Source organism: Melanotaenia boesemani, chromosome 12 (genome assembly GCF_017639745.1).
Source record: "Melanotaenia boesemani isolate fMelBoe1 chromosome 12, fMelBoe1.pri, whole genome shotgun sequence".
Taxonomy (NCBI): domain Eukaryota; kingdom Metazoa; phylum Chordata; class Actinopteri; order Atheriniformes; family Melanotaeniidae; genus Melanotaenia; species Melanotaenia boesemani.
Genome location: NC_055693.1, coordinates 788018 through 810340, shown reverse-complemented (window position 1 = coordinate 810340; position 22323 = coordinate 788018). Strand labels below are relative to the sequence as shown.

Below are 22323 nucleotides of genomic sequence, written 5' to 3'. Positions count from 1 at the left end.
CCGTAGGGACAGGGTCTCAGTCTGCAGGTCTAGGGAAGGGACTCAGTTTGTAGGTTTGGGGACAGGGACTCAGTGTGTAGGTCTGGGGACAGGGACTTGGTCTGCAGGTCTAGGGACAGGGACTCAGTCTGTAGGTCTAGGGAAGGGACTCGGTCTGCATGCCTAGTGACAGGGTCTCGGTCTGCAGGTCTGGGGACAGGGACTTGGTCTGCAGGTCTAGTGACAGGGACTCGGTCTGCAGGTCTAGGGACAGGGACTTGGTCTGCAGGTCTAGGGACAGGGACTCGGTCTGCAGGTCATCAGACCTACCTTTTTAGCTTAGCTTTCAACTAAATTTTATTTGATCTTAATTTATTTTACATAATTTTATTTCACATTAATTTATTTTCATTTTACTCAACTGTATTGCTTCTTATTTATTTATTAATTTATTTATACATTTATTTATTCATTCATTCTTAGCTGTTCTTACTGTTTCTTAAGGTAATTTAATTTTCGTTTTAACTCCAGTGTTTTCCTCATGGGGATCCTCCACGCCGGGGTTTTACCTGATCGGTCTGGTTGTTGCTGTATTGATCGCCCTTGTCTGGTTGGCTGGGGCCCGACCTGCAGCCTTATGGCTGTGGTGTGGGCCCTGGTCTGCCCTGTTTGGGGAGGCTGGCTCCTGGTGTGGATGGATCCCCATAATAACATTGTTTCCTCACAGCAGCATCAAGCCAGGTATTTATTTATTTATTACTTTTAATATTTCATACCTGCTTTTAGCTTGGAGACAGAAGTTAAAGAGTCGGGGGGGGGGGGGGGGGGGGGGGGTTTGATGTGTAAAGGCTTATTTTGGTTTTAATATGCATGAATTGAATTGTGTTTTTTTTTTATCTTATCTGCGTGTGTGTGTGTGTGTGCTTTGATTGAAACTTTGTTGTGATTTAGGTTTTTAAGATGCAAAAACTGCATTTTTATTATGTGAAGCACTTTGTGCTGCAATCCTGCATGAAAAGTGCTATATAAATAAGTTTGATTTGATTTGATTTAGAGACAGGGACTCGGTCTGCAGGTCTAGGGACAGGGACTCGGTCTGCAGGTCTGGGGACAGGGACTCGGTCTGCAGGTCTGGGGACAGGGACTCTGTCTGCAGGTCTGGGGACAGAGACTCTGTCTGCAGGTCTGGGGATAGGGACTCGGTCTGCAGGTCTGGGGACAGAGACTCTGTCTGCAGGTCTGGGGACAGGGACTCTGTCTGCAGGTCTAGGGACAGGGACTCGGTCTGCAGGTCTGGACTGTGTTCCAGTGTTTCCTCTGTGACCTTTAACATGAGACTCCTGACCTGATCGCTATGAACACGGAGCTGGAATAACACACAGAGGATTACTGCACACAAACACGGACACGTGCACATCAATACATGCAGAGACGTATCAGCAGGTCTTTACTATTAAAGAAGCTTCATGGAAACGTTCCAGTCAGAAGATTCTGATCTGATATCGTCCCGATCCAGTCGGCAGGTCTGATCGTTTGTTCTGATCCGTGTGAATGACAACACGTGTTCTGAAGTCCGGGTAGAAACTGATCACGTCTGTTATGTCAGCTGTTTGTCAACGTAACCCTGACCGTTAGGACTTGTGTCTCTTGTTTACTCAGTAAAGTTTATTTAAAAACAAACATTACGCCCAGTGGCAGACGGACTGGACCAGAACAGAACCGGTCGGTACCGGACCGTCTCTGAGATTAACGTAATAAAGGAGGAAAAAGACGGAAGAAACGGTAAACGTTTGTTTACATTGTTTAACATCAGAAATCAGTTTCTTCTTCTTCTGTTGTCTCTGGAACCTCACGCAGGTCTGAGCATGTCCTGAGTATTTATTCTGTTCACACATGTAAACAACATGTAAACAACATGTAAACAACTTGTATATACGTGTATAAACGTATAAACATGCAAGTGTGTAAAGACATAAACGTATAAGAAAACATGTAGACATGTAAATGTGTAAATGTGTAAACTAGGTTCTACCAGAATCCAAACCAGGACCAAAACCAGGGCCTGAACCTGAACCAGAACTAGGACCAAAATCAGAACCAAACCAAAACTAACAGGTTTTCTGTCTTCTCAGTGTTTGGACTTTTACATGGTTCTGATCGTTCTGTGGTTCAGACATGTGGATCATCAAAACCATGAAAGGAGAACTCACCCCTGGTGTTGTGAGGAGGTCCAACACTTTAGAGCCAAAGTCCAACACCTAGAGCTAAAACAGTTCTGCCTGGACCGAGCCAGAATCAGAACCAGTCCTGGGTTCAACCGTCTGGACCGAGCCAGAATCAGAACCAGTTCCGGGTTCAACCATCTGGACCGAGCCAGAATCAGAACCAGTTCCGGGTTCAACCGTCTGGACCGAGCCAGAATCAGAACCAGTCCTGGGTTCAACCGTCTGGACCGAGCCAGAATCAGAACTTATCTCTGTGTGGGTGATATTTAGCGGACTGTCCCTTTAACAGCCAGAAATGGTGGCTGTGGTCCTGGTTGAAGCAGCGTGTGTGTAAAGTGATCTGTTTCCATGTTAAACGGCGCTCCACGCATCACTTCCTGCCGCTCTACTGTTTCACATCTGTGTTCTATTAATAGAGTCTGAATCCTCTGCGTTCCAGTTGCTTCTCCTCCTGCTGCTGACTCTTCCTCATGTAAACGTGTGTGCGTGTATGCGTGTGTGACCTCTGACCTTCGTTTGCGAGGATGATGAACTTGGACGGTTTGATGGTCTTCCCGTCCAGCGTCCAGGTGATGGTGACATCGGTGGCGGCGGCGAGGCGACACTGCAGCCTGAGCTGCTGTCCGTCCAGCACCGTCATGTCACTGAGGTTCTCCATGAACTCCGGCGCCGTCCCTCCTCCTCCGCCGCCGTTCTTCTCATGAATCCCTCCATCCAGGCAGTTGTTGACCTTCTCGCTCTCCCCGTTCTTCTCGGGGCTCGCCACCTTCTTCTTGTTGGTGAGGATGGAGCGGAAGTCGGCAGCGTTCTTGGGTGGCGTGTCGGGCGGCGGCGGCTTGTTGTTGCTGCTTTTCTTCCCCAACACGCTGCGGAAGTCCACCTGCTGCGAGGAGCTCACCTTCTCCTCCATCTTGGGTTTGACCCCCCTGAGGTTGGATTTAAAATCCATGTGGAGGTCTTGGGCGGTGGCGGCGGTCTCCTTTGGCTCCTCGGCCTGAAGCGCTCGCCGTCCCAGCAGCGAGCGGAAGTCTAGCTGCTGCGCCTCCCTCTGTCGCAGCTCCTCTTCACCGCGCTCCCTGGTTTCCACACAGCGTCTGAGGAGGCCTCGAGGAGCGGCGGCAGACCTGTCCTGGTCACCCTTCTCCTCTTCCTCCTTCCTCTTCCTCTCCTCCTGCTGCAGAACTTTGTGGTTCTCCTCCTGCTCCTGGATGGCCTCCTGCCGACTGACCCCACCGCTGCTGCTGCCTCCTCCTCCTCCTCCTGTGGCACCACCTCTCAGATCTGCTGCTCCACCAGCTCCTCCTCCTCCTCTTCCTCCTGCTGCTGCCACTCTGGATGAACGAGCACAGGGGCAGATGGAGGGAAAAAGAGAGAGAGTAAACAGAGTTGGGTTAAAGCCCCTCTGGAACAACAGGCTCCACCCATTTCCAGCTGGGAAGAGGAGGAGGAGGAAGAGGACCTCAACTCAAGTTGTTCATGTTACATCATGAGTGACTCAACTTCCCTTATATGGGCATGAACAGACTAAACACACACAGATATAAACACACCAGCCTGAGGACATTCTCCTCCTCTTCCTCACTTCATTCCCAGTTTTCTCATTTTACATGACAGCGTTCCGTTCTTCATGTTTCCTTCTTTGCTGCTGTTTTGGTTTAAAAGCTGCTGATTGTTTTTGCCTCAGAACAAACACTCAGACCCGAGTAAACAGACAGGAAACAGCCTCTGATTGGTTCAGCTGAGACACACGGATTAATGAAGCTTTGGGAATTTCTGGATATGGAACAGAGGGATGATGGAATGATGGATGGATGGATAGTGGGGGAGGGAACAGAGGGAGGGATGAGTGAAAGAGAAATATAAACATGATGAAAGCTCATCTAGATCTCCATCAACAACCTGATCAATGACACCATCAGACTCAGCTGGTTCTGGTTCTGGTTCTGGTTCAGGTTTGGGTTCTGGTTCTGGTTCAGCTCCAGCTCCATCTAACGTCAGTACAGAAACAGTTGGACCCATCTGCGTTAGGCTGTACCAAGCAACCAGTCTGTAGGATGTAAACAGTAACCATGACAACATTGATGGCCAATTGGATGTAAACAGTAACCATGACAACAGAAACAGCCTATCCCTGGGTTTCATCTGACGTAGTGTCGACATCATGAAATGCAGACGGGGGTCAGGACGATGTCCAGCCGCTCAGAACCCGTTTCCCTAAATTCTGCTCTGTTCGGTTGCTGCAGCCGTCTGACCGCGAGAAAGATAAACGTTATTTTCATGTCCCGACAGGTGGGCGTCAGGAGAGCTCATTATAAAAAAGAAAGAAAAAAAGACGACAGACGTGGATCAACAATCTCTGGTTAAAAACAGGAGGCGCGGGAACGGACGGTGCAAGAGTTCAGTGCCAGGTTTTCATGTTCTAGGACAATTATTTAGAACGACAAGTATAAAAGTGTCAGGTAAACAGTTTGATATTATGTTCACATCCTAGTGCTAGCAGTTAGCTTAGTGCTGTAATTTGGCATTTTATCCCTTTTTTTTCTATTTTTTTAGGTTGTCCTAGTGCAGCAGCTGATGTTAAACTAGGCTGGAGAAAAGCAGGATCACTCAATATCAACATATGAAGACAAATCCAGCAGGAATTTGGGTTTAATAGGGGCAACTAAATTATTTACAAGTAGATCCAAGCAGAGAGATCCAAACTCATTGTTAGCGTTGACAATATTATTCTTAGCTAATTAATTAAAGAAGCACAACTCACTACTTACTTGGTGCAAAAACAAGGCGACAGCCATTTAAAGCTTCTTTGGATCCTACATGGTGGACCCAACCTGAAACCAAATAATTGTAGCTTCCAGGCTTTTAAAGGCTTTCATTTGGCTCGCAGTAACACCAGGACCAGCACCATAGCTTGTGATGTGGCCTCAGGGTAAATCCTCCAGATTATACAAAGATTTTTAAACTGTATGGATCATATCCAAAACTTTTACGTATTTTATCTGCATCTGCGCCAGTCCATCCAGCGCCTTAGCGAACTCGCTGTCATCCAACGTGCCGCGTGCTGCTGATGTGACTGAAGCCCAGCGATGCGATGTAAACGGTTACCAGTTATTACTGCTGCTGTCATCAGCACACATTTACCATCTAGCTGCCCCTGCTGGCCACCAACTTACTGCATGAACCTGGCAAAGCCAGAACCAGAATCAGAACCAGAGCCAGAGCCAGAACCAGAACCAGAACCAGTGGCAGAGCTAGAGCTAGAGCCAGAACCAGAACCAGAACCAGAGCCAGAGCCAGAGCCAGAACCAGAACCAGAACCAGAGGCAGAGCTAGAGCCAGAACCAGAACCAGAACCAGAACCAGAGCCAGAGCCAGAACCAGAACCAGAACCAGAGGCAGAGCCAGAGCCAGAGCCAGAGCCAGAACCAGAACCAGAACCAGAGGCAGAGCTAGAGCCAGAGCCAGAACCAGAACCAGAACCAGAACCAGAGCCAGAGCCAGAACCAGACCAGAACCAGATTCAGAGCTAGAGCCAGAGCCAGAACCAGAACCAGAGCCAGAACCAGAACCAGAGCTAGAGCCAGAACCAGAACCAGAGCCAGAACCAGAACCAGAGCCAGAACCAGAACCAGAGGCAGAGCTAGAGCTAGAGCCAGAACCAGAACCAGAACCAGAGCCAGAGCCAGAACCAGAACCAGAACCAGAGGCAGAGCTAGAGCCAGAACCAGAACCAGAACCAGAGCCAGAGCCAGAGCCAGAGCCAGAACCAGAGGCAGAGCTAGAGCCAGAGCCAGAGCCAGAACCAGAACCAGAACCAGAACCAGAGGCAGAGCTAGAGCCAGAGCCAGAACCAGAACCAGAACCAGAGCCAGAGCCAGAACCAGAACCAGAACCAGATTCAGAGCTAGAGCCAGAACCAGAACCAGAACCAGAGCCAGAACCAGAACCAGAGCTAGAGCCAGAACCAGAACCAGAACCAGAACCAGAGCCAGAACCAGAACCAGAGCCAGAGCCAGAACCAGAACCAGAGCTAGAGCCAGAGCCAGAACCAGAACCAGAACCAGAACCAGAGCCAGAACCAGAGCCAGAACCAGAGCTAGAACCAGAGCTAGAGCCAAAGCCAGAGCCAGAACCAGAGCTAGAGCCAGAACCAGAACCAGAACCAGAGCCAGAGCCAGAACCTGAACCGGAGCTGGATCCAGAGCCAAAGCCAGAACCAGAACCAGAACCAGAGCCAGAGCCAGAACCAGAGCTAGAACCAGAGCTAGAGCCAGAGCCAGAACCAGAGCTAGAGCCAGAACCAGAACCAGAGCTAGAGCAAGAGCAAGAGCCAGAGCCAAAGCCAGAACCAGAACCAGAACCAGAGCCAGAACCAGAGCTAGAACCAGAGCTAGAGCTAAAGCCAGAGCCAGAACCAGAACCAGAACCAGAACCAGAACCAGAACCAGAACCAGAGCCAGAACCAGAACCAGAGCCAGAACCAGAGCTAGAACCAGAGCTAGAGTCAAAGCCAGAGCCAGAACCAGAGCTAGAGCCAGATCCAGAACCAGAACCAGAACCAGAGCTAGAGCCAGAGCCAGAACCAGAACCAGAGCCAGGGCCAGAGCCAGAGCCAGAACCAGCACCAGAGCCAGAACCAGAACCAGAACCAGAGCTAGAGCCAGAACCAGAACCGGAGCTAGATCCAGACCCAGAGCCAAAGCCAGAACCAGAATCAGAACCAGAGCCAGAACTAGAGCTAGAACCAGAGCTAGAGCCAGAACCAGAACCAGAGCTAGAGCCAGAACCAGAACCAGAGCTAAAGCCAGAACCAGAACCAGAACCAGAACCAGAGCCAGAACCAGAGCTAGAACCAGAGCTAGAGCCAAAGCCAGAACCAGAACCAGAACTAGAGCCAGAACCAAAACCAGAACCAGAGCTAAAAAAAAGAGCCAGAGCCAAAGCCAGGACCAGAACCAGAACCAGAGCCAGAACCAGAGCTAGAGCCAAAGCCAGAGCCAGAACCAGAACCAGAGCTAGAGCCAGAACCAGAGCCAGAACCAGAACCAGAGCTAGAGCCTGAACCAGAACCAGAACCAGAACCAGAGCTAGAGCCAGAGCCAGAGCCAAATCCAGAACCAGAACCAGAGCCAGAACCAGAGCTAGAACCAGAGCTAGAGCCAAAGCCAGAGCCAGAACCAGAGCTAGAGCCAGAGTCAGAACCAGAACCAGAACCAGAGCTAGAGCTAGAGCCAGAACCAGAACCAGAGCCAGAGCTAGAGCCAGAACCAGAACCAGAGCCAGAACCAGAGCTAGAATCAGAGCTAGAGCCAAAGCCAGAGCCAGAACCAGAACCAGAGCCAGAACCAGAGGCAGAGAAAGAGCCAGAGCCAGAGCCAGAACCAGAACCAGAGCCAGAGGCAGGGAAAGAGCCAGAGCCAGAACCAGAGCTAGAACCAGAGCCAGAACCAGAGCCAGAGGCAGGGAAAGAGCCAGAGCCAGAACCAGAACCAGCGCCAGAACCAGAACCAAAACCAGAACCAGAGCTAGAGCCAGAGCAAGAGCCAGAGCCAGAACCAGAACCAGAACCAGAGCTAGAGCCAGAGCCAGAACCAGAACCAGAACCAGAACCAGAGCTAGAGCCAGAGCCAGAGCCAAAGCCAGAACCAGAACCAGAACCAGAGCGAGAACCAGAGCCAGAACTAGAGCCAGAGCCAGGGAAAGAGCCAGAGCCAGAACCAGAACCAGAGCTAGAACCAGAGCCAGAACCAGAGCCAGAGCCACAGCCAGAACCAGAGCTAGAACCAGAGCCAGAACCAGAGCCAGAATCAGAGCCAGAGCCAGAGCCAGAACCAGAGCTAGAACCAGAGCTAGAGCCAAAGCCAGAGCCAGAACCAGAGCTAGAGCCAGATCCAGAACCAGAACCAGAACCAGAGCTAGAGCCAGAGCCAGAACCAGAACCAGAGCCAGAGCTAGAGCCAGAGCCAGAGCCAGGGCCAGAGCCAGAACCAGCACCAGAGCCAGAACCAGAACCAGAACCAGAGCTAGAGCCAGAACCAGAACCGGAGCTAGATCCAGACCCAGAGCCAAAGCCAGAACCAGAACCAGAACCAGAACCAGAGCCAGAACTAGAGCTAGAACCAGAGCTAGAGCCAAAGCCAGAGCCAGAGCCAGAACCAGAGCTAGAGCCAGAACCAGAACCAGAACCAGAGCTAGAGCCAGAACCAGAACCAGAGCTAGAGCAAGAGCCAGAGCCAAAGCCAGAACCAGAACCAGAACCAGAGCCAGAACCAGAGCTAGAACCAGAGCTAGAGCCAAAGCCAGAACCAGAACCAGAGCTAAAAAAAAGAGCCAGAGCCAAAGCCAGGACCAGAACCAGAACCAGAACCAGAGCCAGAACCAGAGCTAGAGCCAAAGCCAGAGCCAGAACCAGAACCAGAACCAGAGCCAGAACCAGAACCAGAACCAGAGCTAGAGCCTGAACCAGAACCAGAGCTAGAGCCAGAGCCAGAGCCAAATCCAGAACCAGAACCAGAACCAGAGCCAGAACCAGAGCTAGAACCAGAGCTAGAGCCAAAGCCAGAGCCAGAACCAGAGCTAGAGCCAGAACCAGAACCAGAACCAGAGCTAGAGCTAGAGCCAGAACCAGAACCAGAGCCAGAGCTAGAGCCAGAACCAGAACCAGAACCAGAGCCAGAACCAGAGCTAGAATCAGAGCTAGAGCCAAAGCCAGAGCCAGAACCAGAACCAGAGCCAGAACCAGAGGCAGAGAAAGAGCCAGAGCCAGAGCCAGAACCAGAACCAGAGCCAGAGGCAGGGAAAGAGCCAGAGCCAGAACCAGAGCTAGAACCAGAGCCAGAACCAGAGCCAGAACCAGAGCCAGAGGCAGGGAAAGAGCCAGAGCCAGAACCAGAACCAGCGCCAGAACCAGAACCAAAACCAGAACCAGAGCTAGAGCCAGAGCCAGAGCCAGAGCCAGAGCCAGAACCAGAACCAGAACCAGAGCTAGAACCAGAGCCAGAACCAGAGCCAGAACCAGAGCCAGAGGCAGGGAAAGAGCCAGAGCCAGAACCAGAACCAGCGCCAGAACCAGAACCAAAACCAGAACCAGAGCTAGAGCCAGAGCCAGAGCCAGAGCCAGAACCAGAACCAGAACCAGAGCTAGAGCCAGAGCCAGAACCAGAACCAGAACCAGAACCAGAGCTAGAGCCAGAGCCAGAGCCAGAGCCAAAGCCAGAACCAGAACCAGAACCAGAGCGAGAACCAGAGCCAGAACTAGAGCCAGAGCCAGGGAAAGAGCCAGAGCCAAAACAAGAACCAGAGCTAGAACCAGAGCCAGAACCAGAGCCAGAGCCACAGCCAGAACCAGAGCTAGAACCAGAGCCAGAACCAGAGCCAGAATCAGAGCCAGAGCCAGAGCCAGAACCAGAATCAGAGCCAAAGCCAGAACCAGAAACAGAGCCAGAGCCAGAGCCAGAACCAGAGCCAGAGCCAGTGCCAGAACCAGAACCAGAACCAGAGCTAGAACCAAAGCCAGAACCAGAGGCAGGGATAGAGCCAGAACCAAAACCAGAGCTAGAGCCAGAACAAGAGCTAGAGCCAAAGCCAGAACCAGAACCAGAACTAGAGCCAGAACCAGAGCCAGAGCCAGAACCAGAGCTAGAGCCAGAGTCAGAATCAGAGCCAAAGCCAGAACCAGAAGCAGAGCCAGAGCCAGAACCAGAGCCAGAGCCAGAGCCAGAACCAGAACCAGAGCTAGAACCAGAGCTAGAACCAGAGCTCGAGCCAAAGCCAGAGCCAGAACCAGAGCTAGAGCCAGAACCAGAAACAGAGCCAGAGCCAGAACTAGAGCTAGAGCCAGAGCCAGAACCAGAACCAGAGCCAGAGGCAGGGAAAGAGCCAGAGCCAGAACCAGAACCAGAGCCAAAGCCAGAACCAGAACCAGAGCCAGAGCCAGAGCCAGAACTGCAATCAGCTCAACATTTGCTCTTCTTCATCCTCACCTGCTGTCTCCTGCTGGTCCTCTTCTTCCCCTCCTGTCTTCATCTCTTCCTCCTGTGACGGACAGGTGAGCCACAGCGCTGCACTCCCCCACCTGGTTTCTGACACACACACACACACACACACACACACACACACACACACACACACACACACACAACAGAACTTCAGCATCCCATCAGTACCAGGTTCTGTTCACATGTTGTACTCTGATGTCATAGTTCGGTTTTGGATTATAATAAACCGGACGGAATTGTACGAATGAACTTGTCCTGATCCGGTTTTGCATCAGTGATCAGATCAGAACTGTTTCTCAGTCCACCACCTCCAGTCCGATTTTCTCCAACCAATCACCACAGACACCTCCTGCACCTTCTGATTCAACGCTGGAGCTTTCTGGCAATCATACAGTGTGTCTAAAAGATGGGCGGAGGCTCCATGACGTTTCTGAAGAGCAAAAGTTAAGCTCGTTGAGCGGTTCCTACCATCACCATCTTGGCAGCGTCACGCCTGCCGTTGCTCATGGAAAATCCAAAAACGGGCAAAGAGGTGAAGCTGTGAGCGTGGGGGTGGATGATTGACGTCTATCAAACTCTGAACTGCCTGTAGCTAAGAGCTAACTGAGCCAACTCCGACCTAACATGAGCTAACCGGCTAATGAAGGTAGGCGGGCTAAAGCTAAGGCGCGCTGTTAGCCGGCTAAAAACCGCGGTTGTGCTGCACTCTCCCTTCTTTCTGCGGATATTGGATACATGTCAATCAAAAGGACACGCCCCTAATTATGCCAAATTTCAAGATTAAATAACATCCAAATGCATGAGTTAGAAAAAAACATTCACAACTCTCACAGTTGTCATGAAGGTAAACTTGACCTTTTAATCCTAAAATGTATTTTTGTACCAGACTTTAAACATGGTTATTTCTGTGTGAAGTTGGTCTTTTTAACATGGGAGTCTATGGGGATTAACTTTGTTTTGGAGCACCTAGTGGACGAGGGGGGAACTGCAGATTTTTACACTTCCACATAGTCTTCACATTTTACCGCCGGAGGTTGCCGCTTGGTGGCAACGCAGTGGTTGCCATGGGAACGCAACTATAAAGTCTGAATCAATGCATCAGAAGATCTCAAATTAAATGATCAGGCTGCTGTGTATTAGCAGGCGGATGGTGGATTATGGGATAGATGGGTGGGGGAGGGGTGGGTGGCGTCAGATTAATCCTCTCTTTTTCTCCGTATTGGAGACCATGGAGGATTATTTCATTATCAGCTGTTATTGATGATCACTGTGTGGATGTTCAGGTTACCTCAGGTGGATCAGGTACTCTCCTGCATGATGTTTTTTAACCGGTCTGAAAAAGATCAAAAAAGAGGAGTCACATGATGTTTTTTTTATGTTTGTTTAACTTCCTGTGTGAAGGCCGACCTGATGAGAAGCGAGATGACATCCTCCTTCTGCAGCAGCTCGTAATCTCCTCCAGAACTCAGGGCTTGGCCCGGGTCTCCTCTGGTCCAGGTGTACTGAGGAAATGGGTCTCCAGCGACGGCGCAGGACAGTAGGACGTGTTGACCCACGGTGGCGCTGACTGGTTTGGGTTTGGTGATGAACCAGGGCTGGATGCCGTCCTGAGGCTCTGCCACACAACAACAAGCAAACATACACATGAAACTGAGCTGAGAAGGTTTGAAACGTTCTGATGGTGATGATGAAGATCCAGGAAGTAGATCTGTGGACAGAGATAAGAGACTGCAGCTGAGGCTCAGATTCACCTCAGATTCACCTCAGATTAGACCATGAAGACCACGTCCTGATGTCTAACAAGTCAATGGGTCAAAAGGTGAAATGATGAACAGGTGTACCATTGACAGGTGAACAGTGTGTCTCCTGTCACTGTTTCTGGTTCAGAATAATTGGATCTGAACCCTCTGACATTATTTACCCTTCACAGTGAGCCGGGCTTCTGTTCGGTCCTCCCCGTACCGATTCCAGGCCCAGCAGCTGTAGGTCCCGGTGTCCTCAGGGAAAACTTCCAGGATCAGCAGAGTGCAGCAGTTCTCCTCCCGGAGGAGGTGGAAGTCCTCCGACTCCATGACCTCCTGCCCGTCATGGAGCCACATGACCTGAGGAGGAGGATGACCTGCAGACCACATCAGCTTCATCAGTAATGGATCAGCTTCAGACCCTGATCAATCACAGATTACTTTCCTAAGAACCGACACCAGAAGAGAACGGTGCAGGTTTCAGAGCACAGTGGCAACATGGTCAAATCAGCGGATTCCCTCTATGGTCCTCAGGCAGGCCGTGTACTCCCCATGAAACTGTAAAATGTCTCAGTTTCATCATCTGACATGTTTTTAATGTTCTACTGAGAATAAAATATGGCCTGATGAGATTCTGCTTTTTTTACTTTTTACACAGTGACCTGACTTTTATGGACCTGGGATTGAAGTTTGGGAAAACCTGCCAGCACGTTCAAACTAAGCTTTTATTTGAGTTATTCTACTGTTGGTCTGCTGAGTCGGTTTACTGCAGCTTTTCTTTCCCAGGATCTTAAAATACTCACAAATAAAAAAAAGAATCTCTGTTTAAATTAAAAAGGCGTATTTGATTCTGTCTGACATGTTGTGATCTTCTGAGGATATGATGTTTCAGACCTGGTCCTCACACAGCTGATATGGAGAAAAACAGCCTGGAACAGGGTTATGCAACAGAGAGGAAATGAAGACGCTTCAGAGTAAATCTGTCCTTATCTCCTCCACCTCCCTGGAGATCAGACAGGAAATACCAGTACTCCCCGACCCGTACCGCTCAGCTCCACCGTCATGGCCACCCTGCTGCCGTCCATCACCTCCAGGTGGTTCAGCCTCCTGATGAAGGCGGGAGCCTCTCCTGCTGCTGTGACCTCTGACCTCCGAGACACCGCACCACCTGCAGCACAAACACCACAAAGACAAGCATCACAGGAACACCTTCCAACACCACAGAAAGCATCTCCATGGCAACACCTGTCACAGGAACACCTTCCAACACCACAGAAAGCATCTCCATGGCAACGCCCATCACAGGAACACCTTCCAACACCACAGAAAGCATCTCCATGGCAACACCTGTCACAGGAACACCTTCCAACACCACAGAAAGCATCTCCATGGCAACACCTGTCACAGGAACACCTTCCAACACCACAGAAAGCATCTCCATGGCAACGCCCATCACAGGAACACCTTCCAACACCACAGAAAGCATCTCCATGGCAACGCCCATCACAGGAACACCTTCCAACACCACAGAAAGCATCTCCATGGCAACGTCCATCACAGGAACACCTTCCAACACCACAGAAAGCATCTCCATGGCAACGCCCATCACAGGAACACCTTTCAACACCACAGAAAGCATCTCCATGGCAACGCCCGTCAAAGGAACACCTTCCAACACCACAGAAAGCATCTCCATGGCAACGCCCATCACAGGAACACCTTCCAACACCACAGAAAGCATCTCCATGGCAACGCCCATCACAGGAACACCTTCCAACACCACAGGAAGCCTCTCCATGGCAACGTCCCTCACAGGAGGACCAGCACCACAGGAAGCCTCTCCATGGCAACGCCCCTCGCAGGAGGACCAGCACCACAGAAAGCATCTCCATGGCAACGCCCCTCACAGGAGGACCAGCCCCACAGAAAGCATCTCCATGGCAACGCCCCTCACAGGAAGACCAGCACCACAGGAAGCATCTCCATGGCAACACCCCTCACAGGAGGACCAGCACCACAGGTAGCATCTCCATGGCAATGCCCCTCACAGGAAGACCAGGACCACAGGAAGCATCTCCATGGCAACGCCCCTCACAGGAAGACCAGGACCACAGGAAGCATCTCCATGACAACGCCCCTCAAAGGAGGACCAGCACCACAGGAAGCATCTCCATGGCAATGGTTCCACGTTTTACTGCTGTTTTCTTTTCTCGTGGTTTAATTCAGTTATTTGTTTGTTTATACATGAGTAAGAAAACAAAAGGAAGGATCTGTGGAATGAAGTGAACTCAGGTTCTGGAACCGCTGGTTCTGATCCCATCGAGAGGATCTGGACTCCCATCAGATTTTGAAAATAAGAAAATGTCACCATCTGTCAGCTGAACCAGAACCATGGCACGATGACGATAATGATGATGAAGATGATGATGATGATGATGGTCTGTGGTCCCTATAAGGAATGTGGATTTTCTAACCTACATGTATGTTCACCACACTGCTGGCTCAGTGTGGACATGTGTGAACATGAGTGTGCACGTGAGAGGCTGAGCGTGGTTGTGTGTGTATGTGACACTCCAGTGAGATTCTGGCAGTTTTTTCCCGCTTTGAAATGTTGGATTTTATGGAGAATGTCTCTCTGGAAAGAATCCCTTGAGCCTCTAAATGAAACTCTGATATCTCAGGATTGTGTCACAACCGTATTTAAAAGAATCAAACTGGGGAAAGCGTGCTCGTCATTATTGTGCTGATCAGCTCAGCAGGGTTTTTACCAGGCTGTTCCAGATGCGTGCAGACCCTGGACAAACTCACACCATCTGGAAGACATCAGTTAAATGATTTTAGACGGAGGCACTGACGTCTCTCTTAATGAAGAACTTTGAAAAGATCCTAAAAGACATCATCGTGTCTTGGATAGATGGAAACTTGCCCCGCAAGACTTTTATTTGCTGACTTTTCAGTGGCTTTTAACAAAATACAGCCCACAATTTAATGGAGGGGTCGGCCTCTAATTCTGTCTTCCAGACCAGGTGCTCCTAACACAGAGGGTCCAGCAGGTTTCTGTGAATGGACGAATGTCCAGGACATTGTCTGGTGCACCGCATGGTTGTGTATTGTCATGTACACTGACAGCTGTAGAACTTTAGAGGATTATTGTGAAGTTTTCTGATGACACTGTCCTTTCAAACCTTCTTCAGGGCTCAGAGTCTGAACCTGGTCCTGCCTCTTCACAGTTTGTCATCTCGACTTGAATTTTTAAAAACTAAAGACATGACCACTGATTTTAGACGCAACCAGACAGGGAGAGGAATTCATGGTGAAGATATCCAGATTGTGGATTCATGTAAATATCTTGGTTGTTTTTGACTGTCAGCTCAGGTTTGATGTTGAGTCTGTGGTTCAGAAGATCCACCTTAGGATCCACCTGAGGAGCCACCTGAGGATCCACCTGAGGAGCCACCTGAGGATCCACCTGAGGATCCACCTGAGAATCCACCTGAGGATCCACCTTAGGATCCACCTGAGGAGCCACCTGAGGATCCACCTGAGGATCCACCTGAGGATCCACCTGAGAATCCACCTGAGGATCCACCTTAGGATCCACCTGAGAATCCACCTGAGGATCCACCTGAGGAGCCACCTAGGGAGCCACCTGAGGATCCACCTGAGAATCCACCTGAGGATCCACCTGAGAATCCACCTGAGGATCCACCTGAGGATCCACCTTAGGATCCACCTGAGGAGCCACCTGAGGATCCACCTGAAAATCCACCTGAGGATCCAGATTCTATTATTCATTTGCTGAAAGCATCTTAATATTTTCCTTCATCTGTTGGTTCAGTGGAAAGATGGATTAGTGGACGGATCCATCCATCGAGCTCATGTTGAATCTGATGTAAACAACTCGTCTGAGAAGCTGTTCGTTCAGGGAAGACCTTGCAGATTTCAGCAAGACGATGCTGAACCACATCCTGCATCCATCACAGCAGCATGGCTTCACAGGAGAAGAGTCCGGCTGCTGAACTGGCCTGCCTGCAGTCCAGACCTTTCACCAGTACACAACATCTGGAGCATCATGGAAGCAGGAATCCAGCAACCAAGGTCCAGGACTGTAGAGCAGCTAGAATCCTGCATCAGACCAGAATGGGACAACATTTCTCTCCTAGAACTCCAGCAACTGGTCTCCTCACTTCCCAGATGTTTCCAGGATGCTGTAAGGTGGAAAAACCTGAACCGGAAACCACTTCATGAGACCAGTTCCTGACATCAGATTCAAGGTGACAGACTGTTAATTATTCTACCATGAAATCATCTCACCATCAACATGTAATGAGTTTTCTTTGGTTTATCAGATTAACAAATCATCTCAAATCATAATTTACATTTCAAACATCATTCAAGGTTAGAACGATCGTGGTTCTGACCCAGTAACTCATGTAAACACCAGTACTCAGCTCATCTGGGTCTGGACATCTGGTCTCATCAAACACAGATTGTGCTGGCCTGGGAAGAAGTCAGAGGATGAAGAGTACTGCAAGTGTGTGTGATGTTTAAAAAGAAAGCTCTACCGAAGAAAGCTGCACCACTGTCTCATCTGCAAAGTGATGGACCATAAGACCTCATGTAAATGGTCTTTCTGTCCACTGAACCAGATTCGAAGAATACAGGAAATGTCTTTATTATTACTGATCACTGCAACCACTACGCTCAAGCCTGTCCAGCTAACGCCTCCACATTGGCAAAGTGTTGCTGGAGAAGTATTTAGTCCACTAAGGTTTGCCCTAGACGATGCATAGTGATCAAGGGAGGGACTTTGAGAGTGGCCTTGTTCACGAGGTGTTGAGTACACCAGGAGCTGAGAAATCAAGAACAACGTTCTATCAGGTGTCCCAACACAAACATAAACTCCCTCATTTCTTAGCATAAAGTATTAAAAGTAATGAATCTGGCTTGATGCTGTGTGAGGAAACGACGTCTTGGGGACCCGTTCAGATTCAGCCCACCACCAGAGGAACTGGCAGCCAGGCTTTTTCCTGCAGACTTCACAGCCACACCGAGGTTCAGCTGTTAGAGTTTAGTTTTCTATACTTGTCCTGTCCAGCACGGTGGTGGCAGAATGATGATCTGGCTGCTGTGTTGTGCCGAACAAATTTGTTTTCCCAAGAGGAGCTTTATGGGTATAAGGCTGCTCTCAATAATCTCATTTTAATTATTTATATTTTTTACTTTTCAAACTTATGTATATTGAATTATGGAATTCATGGAATCTTGCTGGACCTGACCGGAGGGGGCAGAAAAACAGGAGAACAGTGGATAGAAGTAAAAAGTATATAAACACACACACACATACACACACACACATATATATATATATATATATATATATATATATATATATATATATGGTAAATGGTCCATATTTTCAAAGCGCTTCACATCACACACACATTCACACACACATTCACACACTGATGGAGGAAGCTACCATGCAAGGCGCTCAACCACAACCCATCAGGAGCAATTAGGGGTTTGGTGTCTTGGCCAAGGACACCTTGACGTGAACTCAACTTGGCCAAGGATCGAACCGGCAACCCTCGGGTTACAAGACGACCGTTTTACCTTGCAATCTGGACACCTCTGGATAGAGCCATGTCTCATGGGTCTGCATAGACTGCGGCGATAGCCAGAAGGAGGCAAATCTCCAGACAACCTCACCTTGCGCCGTCGCTGTCAGCTCCACGTTTCCAGTGTCGCCTCCAGCTCCGCAGTCCACGACTCCAGTGGAAGAGAACGAAATGGAGGAACCATCATGAAGGACAAGCCCTGCATGAGATGTACCACCGACAGAGAGTGGTGGATATGAACAAGTCCTACCGATGGCTAGAGAGGGCTGGACTGAAGACAGCACAGAGGCGGTAACCATGGCAGCACAGGAGCAAGTCTTGAGTACCAGGGCAGTCAAGGCCCAGGTCTACCACACCAGACAGGTTCAGGCTGTGCAAAGAGGCCCCTGAAACAATCCAGCACCTCACAGCAGGGTGTAAGATACTGGCAGGCAAAGAACACATGGAACGCCATAACCAAGTAGCCAGCATCGTGTCCAGAAACATCTGTTCAGAATATGGACTGGAGACCCCTAGGTCACAATGGAAACACCTCCCAAGGTGGTGGAGAATGAGAGGACTTAGATCCTGTGGGACTTCCAGATACAGACCCACAACATGGTTGTGGCCAACCAACCGGACATTGTGATCATGGATAAGCAGCAGTGGAAGCCCTAGTGATGGATGTAGCATCCCGACCGATGGAAAGATCCGGAAAAAAGCAACACGAGAACCTGGAGAAATACCACGGACTCAAGGAAGATCTGGAGGAAGCCTGGAAGGTGAAGGCAGTGGTCATCGGAGCGCTGGGAGCCGTGTCCCCCACACTGGGTAAGAATAAATGTGTGAATGAGGTCAAATATAGTTGAAACTTGATTTATTTTTCCCAGAAATTTCAGGTTGTTATAAACATCTGGATAATAAACTTTTACTTGTTTTCACTGAAATAAAGTGAAACATTATAATTTATGGGTTATTTTACTGAGATCATACTGCGCTGAATGTGGTCGCTTAACTAAAATGACCCCCTGGGTGTACAACCTCAGCCAGTAAACAGCCAGTAAACAGCTAGTAAACAGCCAGTAAACAGGTGTTATCAGGCAGGAGATCATAAGAAACGAAGCAGCTTTAAAAGCTTTAAACTTGTCTCAAACTACAGCTGAAGAAGAATCAGATGTGTGGACATTGTAAGACCTTGTTGTTTTGACCGTGTCTGTTAGAATCTGACATGACAGCAGCTACAGATGGAAAGTTGCCTTCTGGCTGATTCTGGTATATTTACACGTGGTATGCCCGTCTACACGCCCCTTTAAAATAAATAAATATAATGTAGATGAAGTTTAGGTATGGGGATATAGAAGCAGTGAAGTCTACGTTAGAGGCTGCTTGGTGTGGGGCAGCAGGATGAAGCCAGTTTTCCACACATGGACATGTGATGGTGGGCTCAGAGGGTCCGCTGGGTCAGTCTGTGGGAATCTGATGATATTTCACTCTGTTTTCCGTCGGGGATTTCCTCCCTCCTCTCTGACTGTCCTTATAAAGAGCTAACGTTAATTTCTGGTCACCGGGCCGCTCAGTGATTGGCTGGCTGCTGCTGCGTTCACTGTCCACTCTGACAAATGGGATTCTGCAGCCTCTTCCCTAAATGACATTCCAGACTGGGGGAGACCAGCAGCAGGTCATTAAAGATCTTCTACCTTTGTCTCTATGGAAACAGGATGTCAACAACCTTTCTGTTTTATATTCTGGGTTTAGGTTTCAGGTTTATATTCCAAAACTCTTTCCTGAGACAACTTAACTGAGTTTAAACTTGCTGATGTATAAATAAAAAAAACATGATAATAGATGCTTTCTGCTTTTTATATTATCTCATTTTACTTTATTTTATATTAATCTACTCTATAAAAACATGTATAAAATGATATCTTAATTTAATATATAAACTAAAGCCGAATCATTTTCTTTTCCTGGTTATCTCTGTTGTGGGCGGCATGGCTCAATGGGTAGAGTGGTCGTCCTGTAACCTAAGGGTTGCTGGTTCGTGGATAGCTCCCTGCATGGCAGCTTCCGCCATCAGTGTGTGAATGTGTGTGTGAATGGGTGAATGTGACGTATATGTAAAGCGCTTTGGATAAAAGCGCTATATAAGTACAGACCATTTACCATTTACCATTTATCTCTGACGCAGACTCGGTAATTATATTTATTGACTCATCAGAGGAAGCTGGAGTATCGGGTGATCATTGAAGACTGAATGGAACAGTCCTCGGCCATTTTCTCTAGTGGAGTGTACACGAATGGTTAAATCTGTCAGTAACTAATACTCTAATGCGTTACTCTTCAAATAAAGTAACTAAGTTAGTGCTACCCTACGGTAGGCCACTGGCCAGTCGCTGTGAGCTTCCTCCTGCTTCCAGTGGAGATGCAGCAGCATGTGGGCGGTGCTGCATGGTTGCAGCATGTGGGCGGTGCTGCATGTGGACGGTGCTGCATGGTCGCAGCATGTGGGCGGTGCTGCATGGTTGCAGCATGTGGGCGGTGCTGCATGTGGGCGGTGCTGCATGGTCGCAGCATGTGGGCGGTGCTGCATGGTTGCAGCATGTGGGCGGTGCTGCATGTGGGCGGTGCTGCATGGTCGCAGCATGTGGGCGGTGCTGCATGGTCGCAGCATGTGGGCGGTGCTGCATGTGGGCGGTGCTGCATGGTTGCTGCATGTGGGTGGTGCTGCATGTGGGCGGTGCTGCATGGTTGCTGCATGTGGGCGGTGCTGCATGGTTGCAGCATGTGGGCGGTGCTGCATGGTTGCAGCATGTGGGCGGTGCTGCATGTGGGCGGTGCAGCATGTGGGCGGTGCTGCATGGTTGCAGCATGTGGGCAGTGCTGCACCGCATTAACCCGCCATCCCACCCACACACACAGATACACACACACCTTCACTGGACAGAGAGGCGGAGACAAAACCCACGAATAACTGAGGAAATAAGTAAAATGTAAAATCCAGAGCAGGAGAAAGATGGCGGCTCAACGTGCAGCATAAAGCAGCTGTTATTTTACTTTTATTCTATTTATCTCCAATAATCTGCTGGTCTGACTTCAACAAACTCGAGCTGAAAAATGACTTTGTTTCATGTTTCATACAAAACTGTAATTAAGTTATACGAATATTAATATTAAGTCCAGGTTTCCTCACGTACACATAGCTCTACGATTATTGATGGATACATCTGAGTGACCTCTGACCTTTGACGTGGACTCGGACGCTGCTCTCAGCTTGGCCGTGGATGTTCTCCGCCACGCATACGTACACACCGTCATCACGCCGCGATGCTTCCTGTATGGTCAGTGTGGCCACGCCCCCAACATATGAAGATCGAGCCTTAGCCAGGACAGGGTGCTCTGAAGGAAGATGAGGAGACATCATCATCATTATTTTAACACAAACAGAGAGGTTTTCTGTAGGTCAGAACATTTCTGTGGATCTGAAACCAGTTTAATTCTGAGAAGGACAGAAAACCAGGATCTCATTTACTGAGACACGACCCATCCTGGATGGAAAGGCTGAACCTTTGGTGGACGCTGCTGTTATACCAAATGCTGACACCCTCACCCATCACCAGTTAAACTGCTGGTTGGAGAATCTTCTAGAATCATCTTACTGGATACTCTAGTAACTCCAGACGTTCCTGCAGCAGTTTATAGATAAATACAAAAAATTGTCATGTAAAATAAAGTTCAAACTAATGAGATTATTCCAGATTTAAACTTTTGGGAATTCTACATAACGTCCCAGTTTTTTTTTCAGAACACGTAGCGACGGAGAAAACCTCTGAGGAAGGTTTCCACCACCCGCTTCATCTATCACACCAGGATTAAAAAGGTCCGACCCGGTACTAGAAGGAGGACCTGATGAAGAGGACGACCCGGTACTAGAAGGAGGACCCGATGAAGAGGACGACCCGGTACTAGAAGGAGGACCCGATGAAGAGGACGACCCAGTACTAGAAGGAGGACCCGATGAAGAGGACGACCCGGTACTAGAAGGCGGACGTGATGAAGAGGACGACCCGGTACTAGAAGGCGGACCTGATGAAGAGGACGACCCGGTACTAGAAGGCGGACCTGATGAAGAGGACGACCCGATACTAGAAGGCGGTCCTGATGAAGAGGACGACCCGGTACTAGAAGGAGGACCCGATGAAGAGGACGACCCGGTACTAGAAGGCGGTCCCGATGAAGAGGACGACCCGGTACTAGAAGGAGGACCTGATGAAGAGGACGACCCGGTACTAGAAGGAGGACCCGATGAAGAGGACGACCCGGTACTAGAAGGAGGACCCGATGAAGAGGACGACCCGGTACTAGAAGGCGGACGTGATGAAGAGGATGACCCGGTACTAGATGAAGAGGACGACCCGGTACTAGAAGGCGGACCTGATGAAGAGGACGACCCGGTACTAGAAGGAGGACCTGATGAAGAGGACGACCCGGTACTAGAAGGAGGACCCGATGAAGAGGACGACCCGGTACTAGAAGGAGGACCCGATGAAGAGGACGACCCGGTACTAGAAGGCGGACGTGATGAAGAGGATGACCCGGTACTAGATGAAGAGGACGACCCGGTACTAGAAGGCGGACCTGATGAAGAGGACGACCCGGTACTAGAAGGCGGACCCGATGAAGAGGATGACCCGGTACTAGAAGGCGGACGTGATGAAGAGGACGACCCGGTACTAGATGAAGAGGACGACCCGGTACTAGAAGGCGGACCTGATGAAGAGGA

At 49.5% G+C, this 22323-nt stretch overlaps 1 protein-coding gene across 3 annotated transcripts in view; it reads right to left on the bottom strand.

Annotated features, from left to right (window-relative positions):
- mylka (myosin, light chain kinase a) overlaps positions 1–22323 on the bottom strand; it is a 132782-nt gene that overhangs the window by 72941 nt on the left and 37518 nt on the right. For all 3 annotated transcript variants that reach the window (XM_042002376.1, XM_042002377.1, XM_042002378.1), the window contains exons 14-20: positions 20784–20939; positions 12989–13111; positions 12123–12320; positions 11609–11816; positions 11490–11534; positions 10187–10285; positions 2715–3535 (exon numbers count right to left, since the gene is read on the bottom strand). In XM_042002376.1, the coding sequence (XP_041858310.1) occupies positions 2715–3535; positions 10187–10285; positions 11490–11534; positions 11609–11816; positions 12123–12320; positions 12989–13111; positions 20784–20939 (1650 nt within the window). The remainder of the gene's footprint in view (positions 1–2714; positions 3536–10186; positions 10286–11489; positions 11535–11608; positions 11817–12122; positions 12321–12988; positions 13112–20783; positions 20940–22323) is intronic.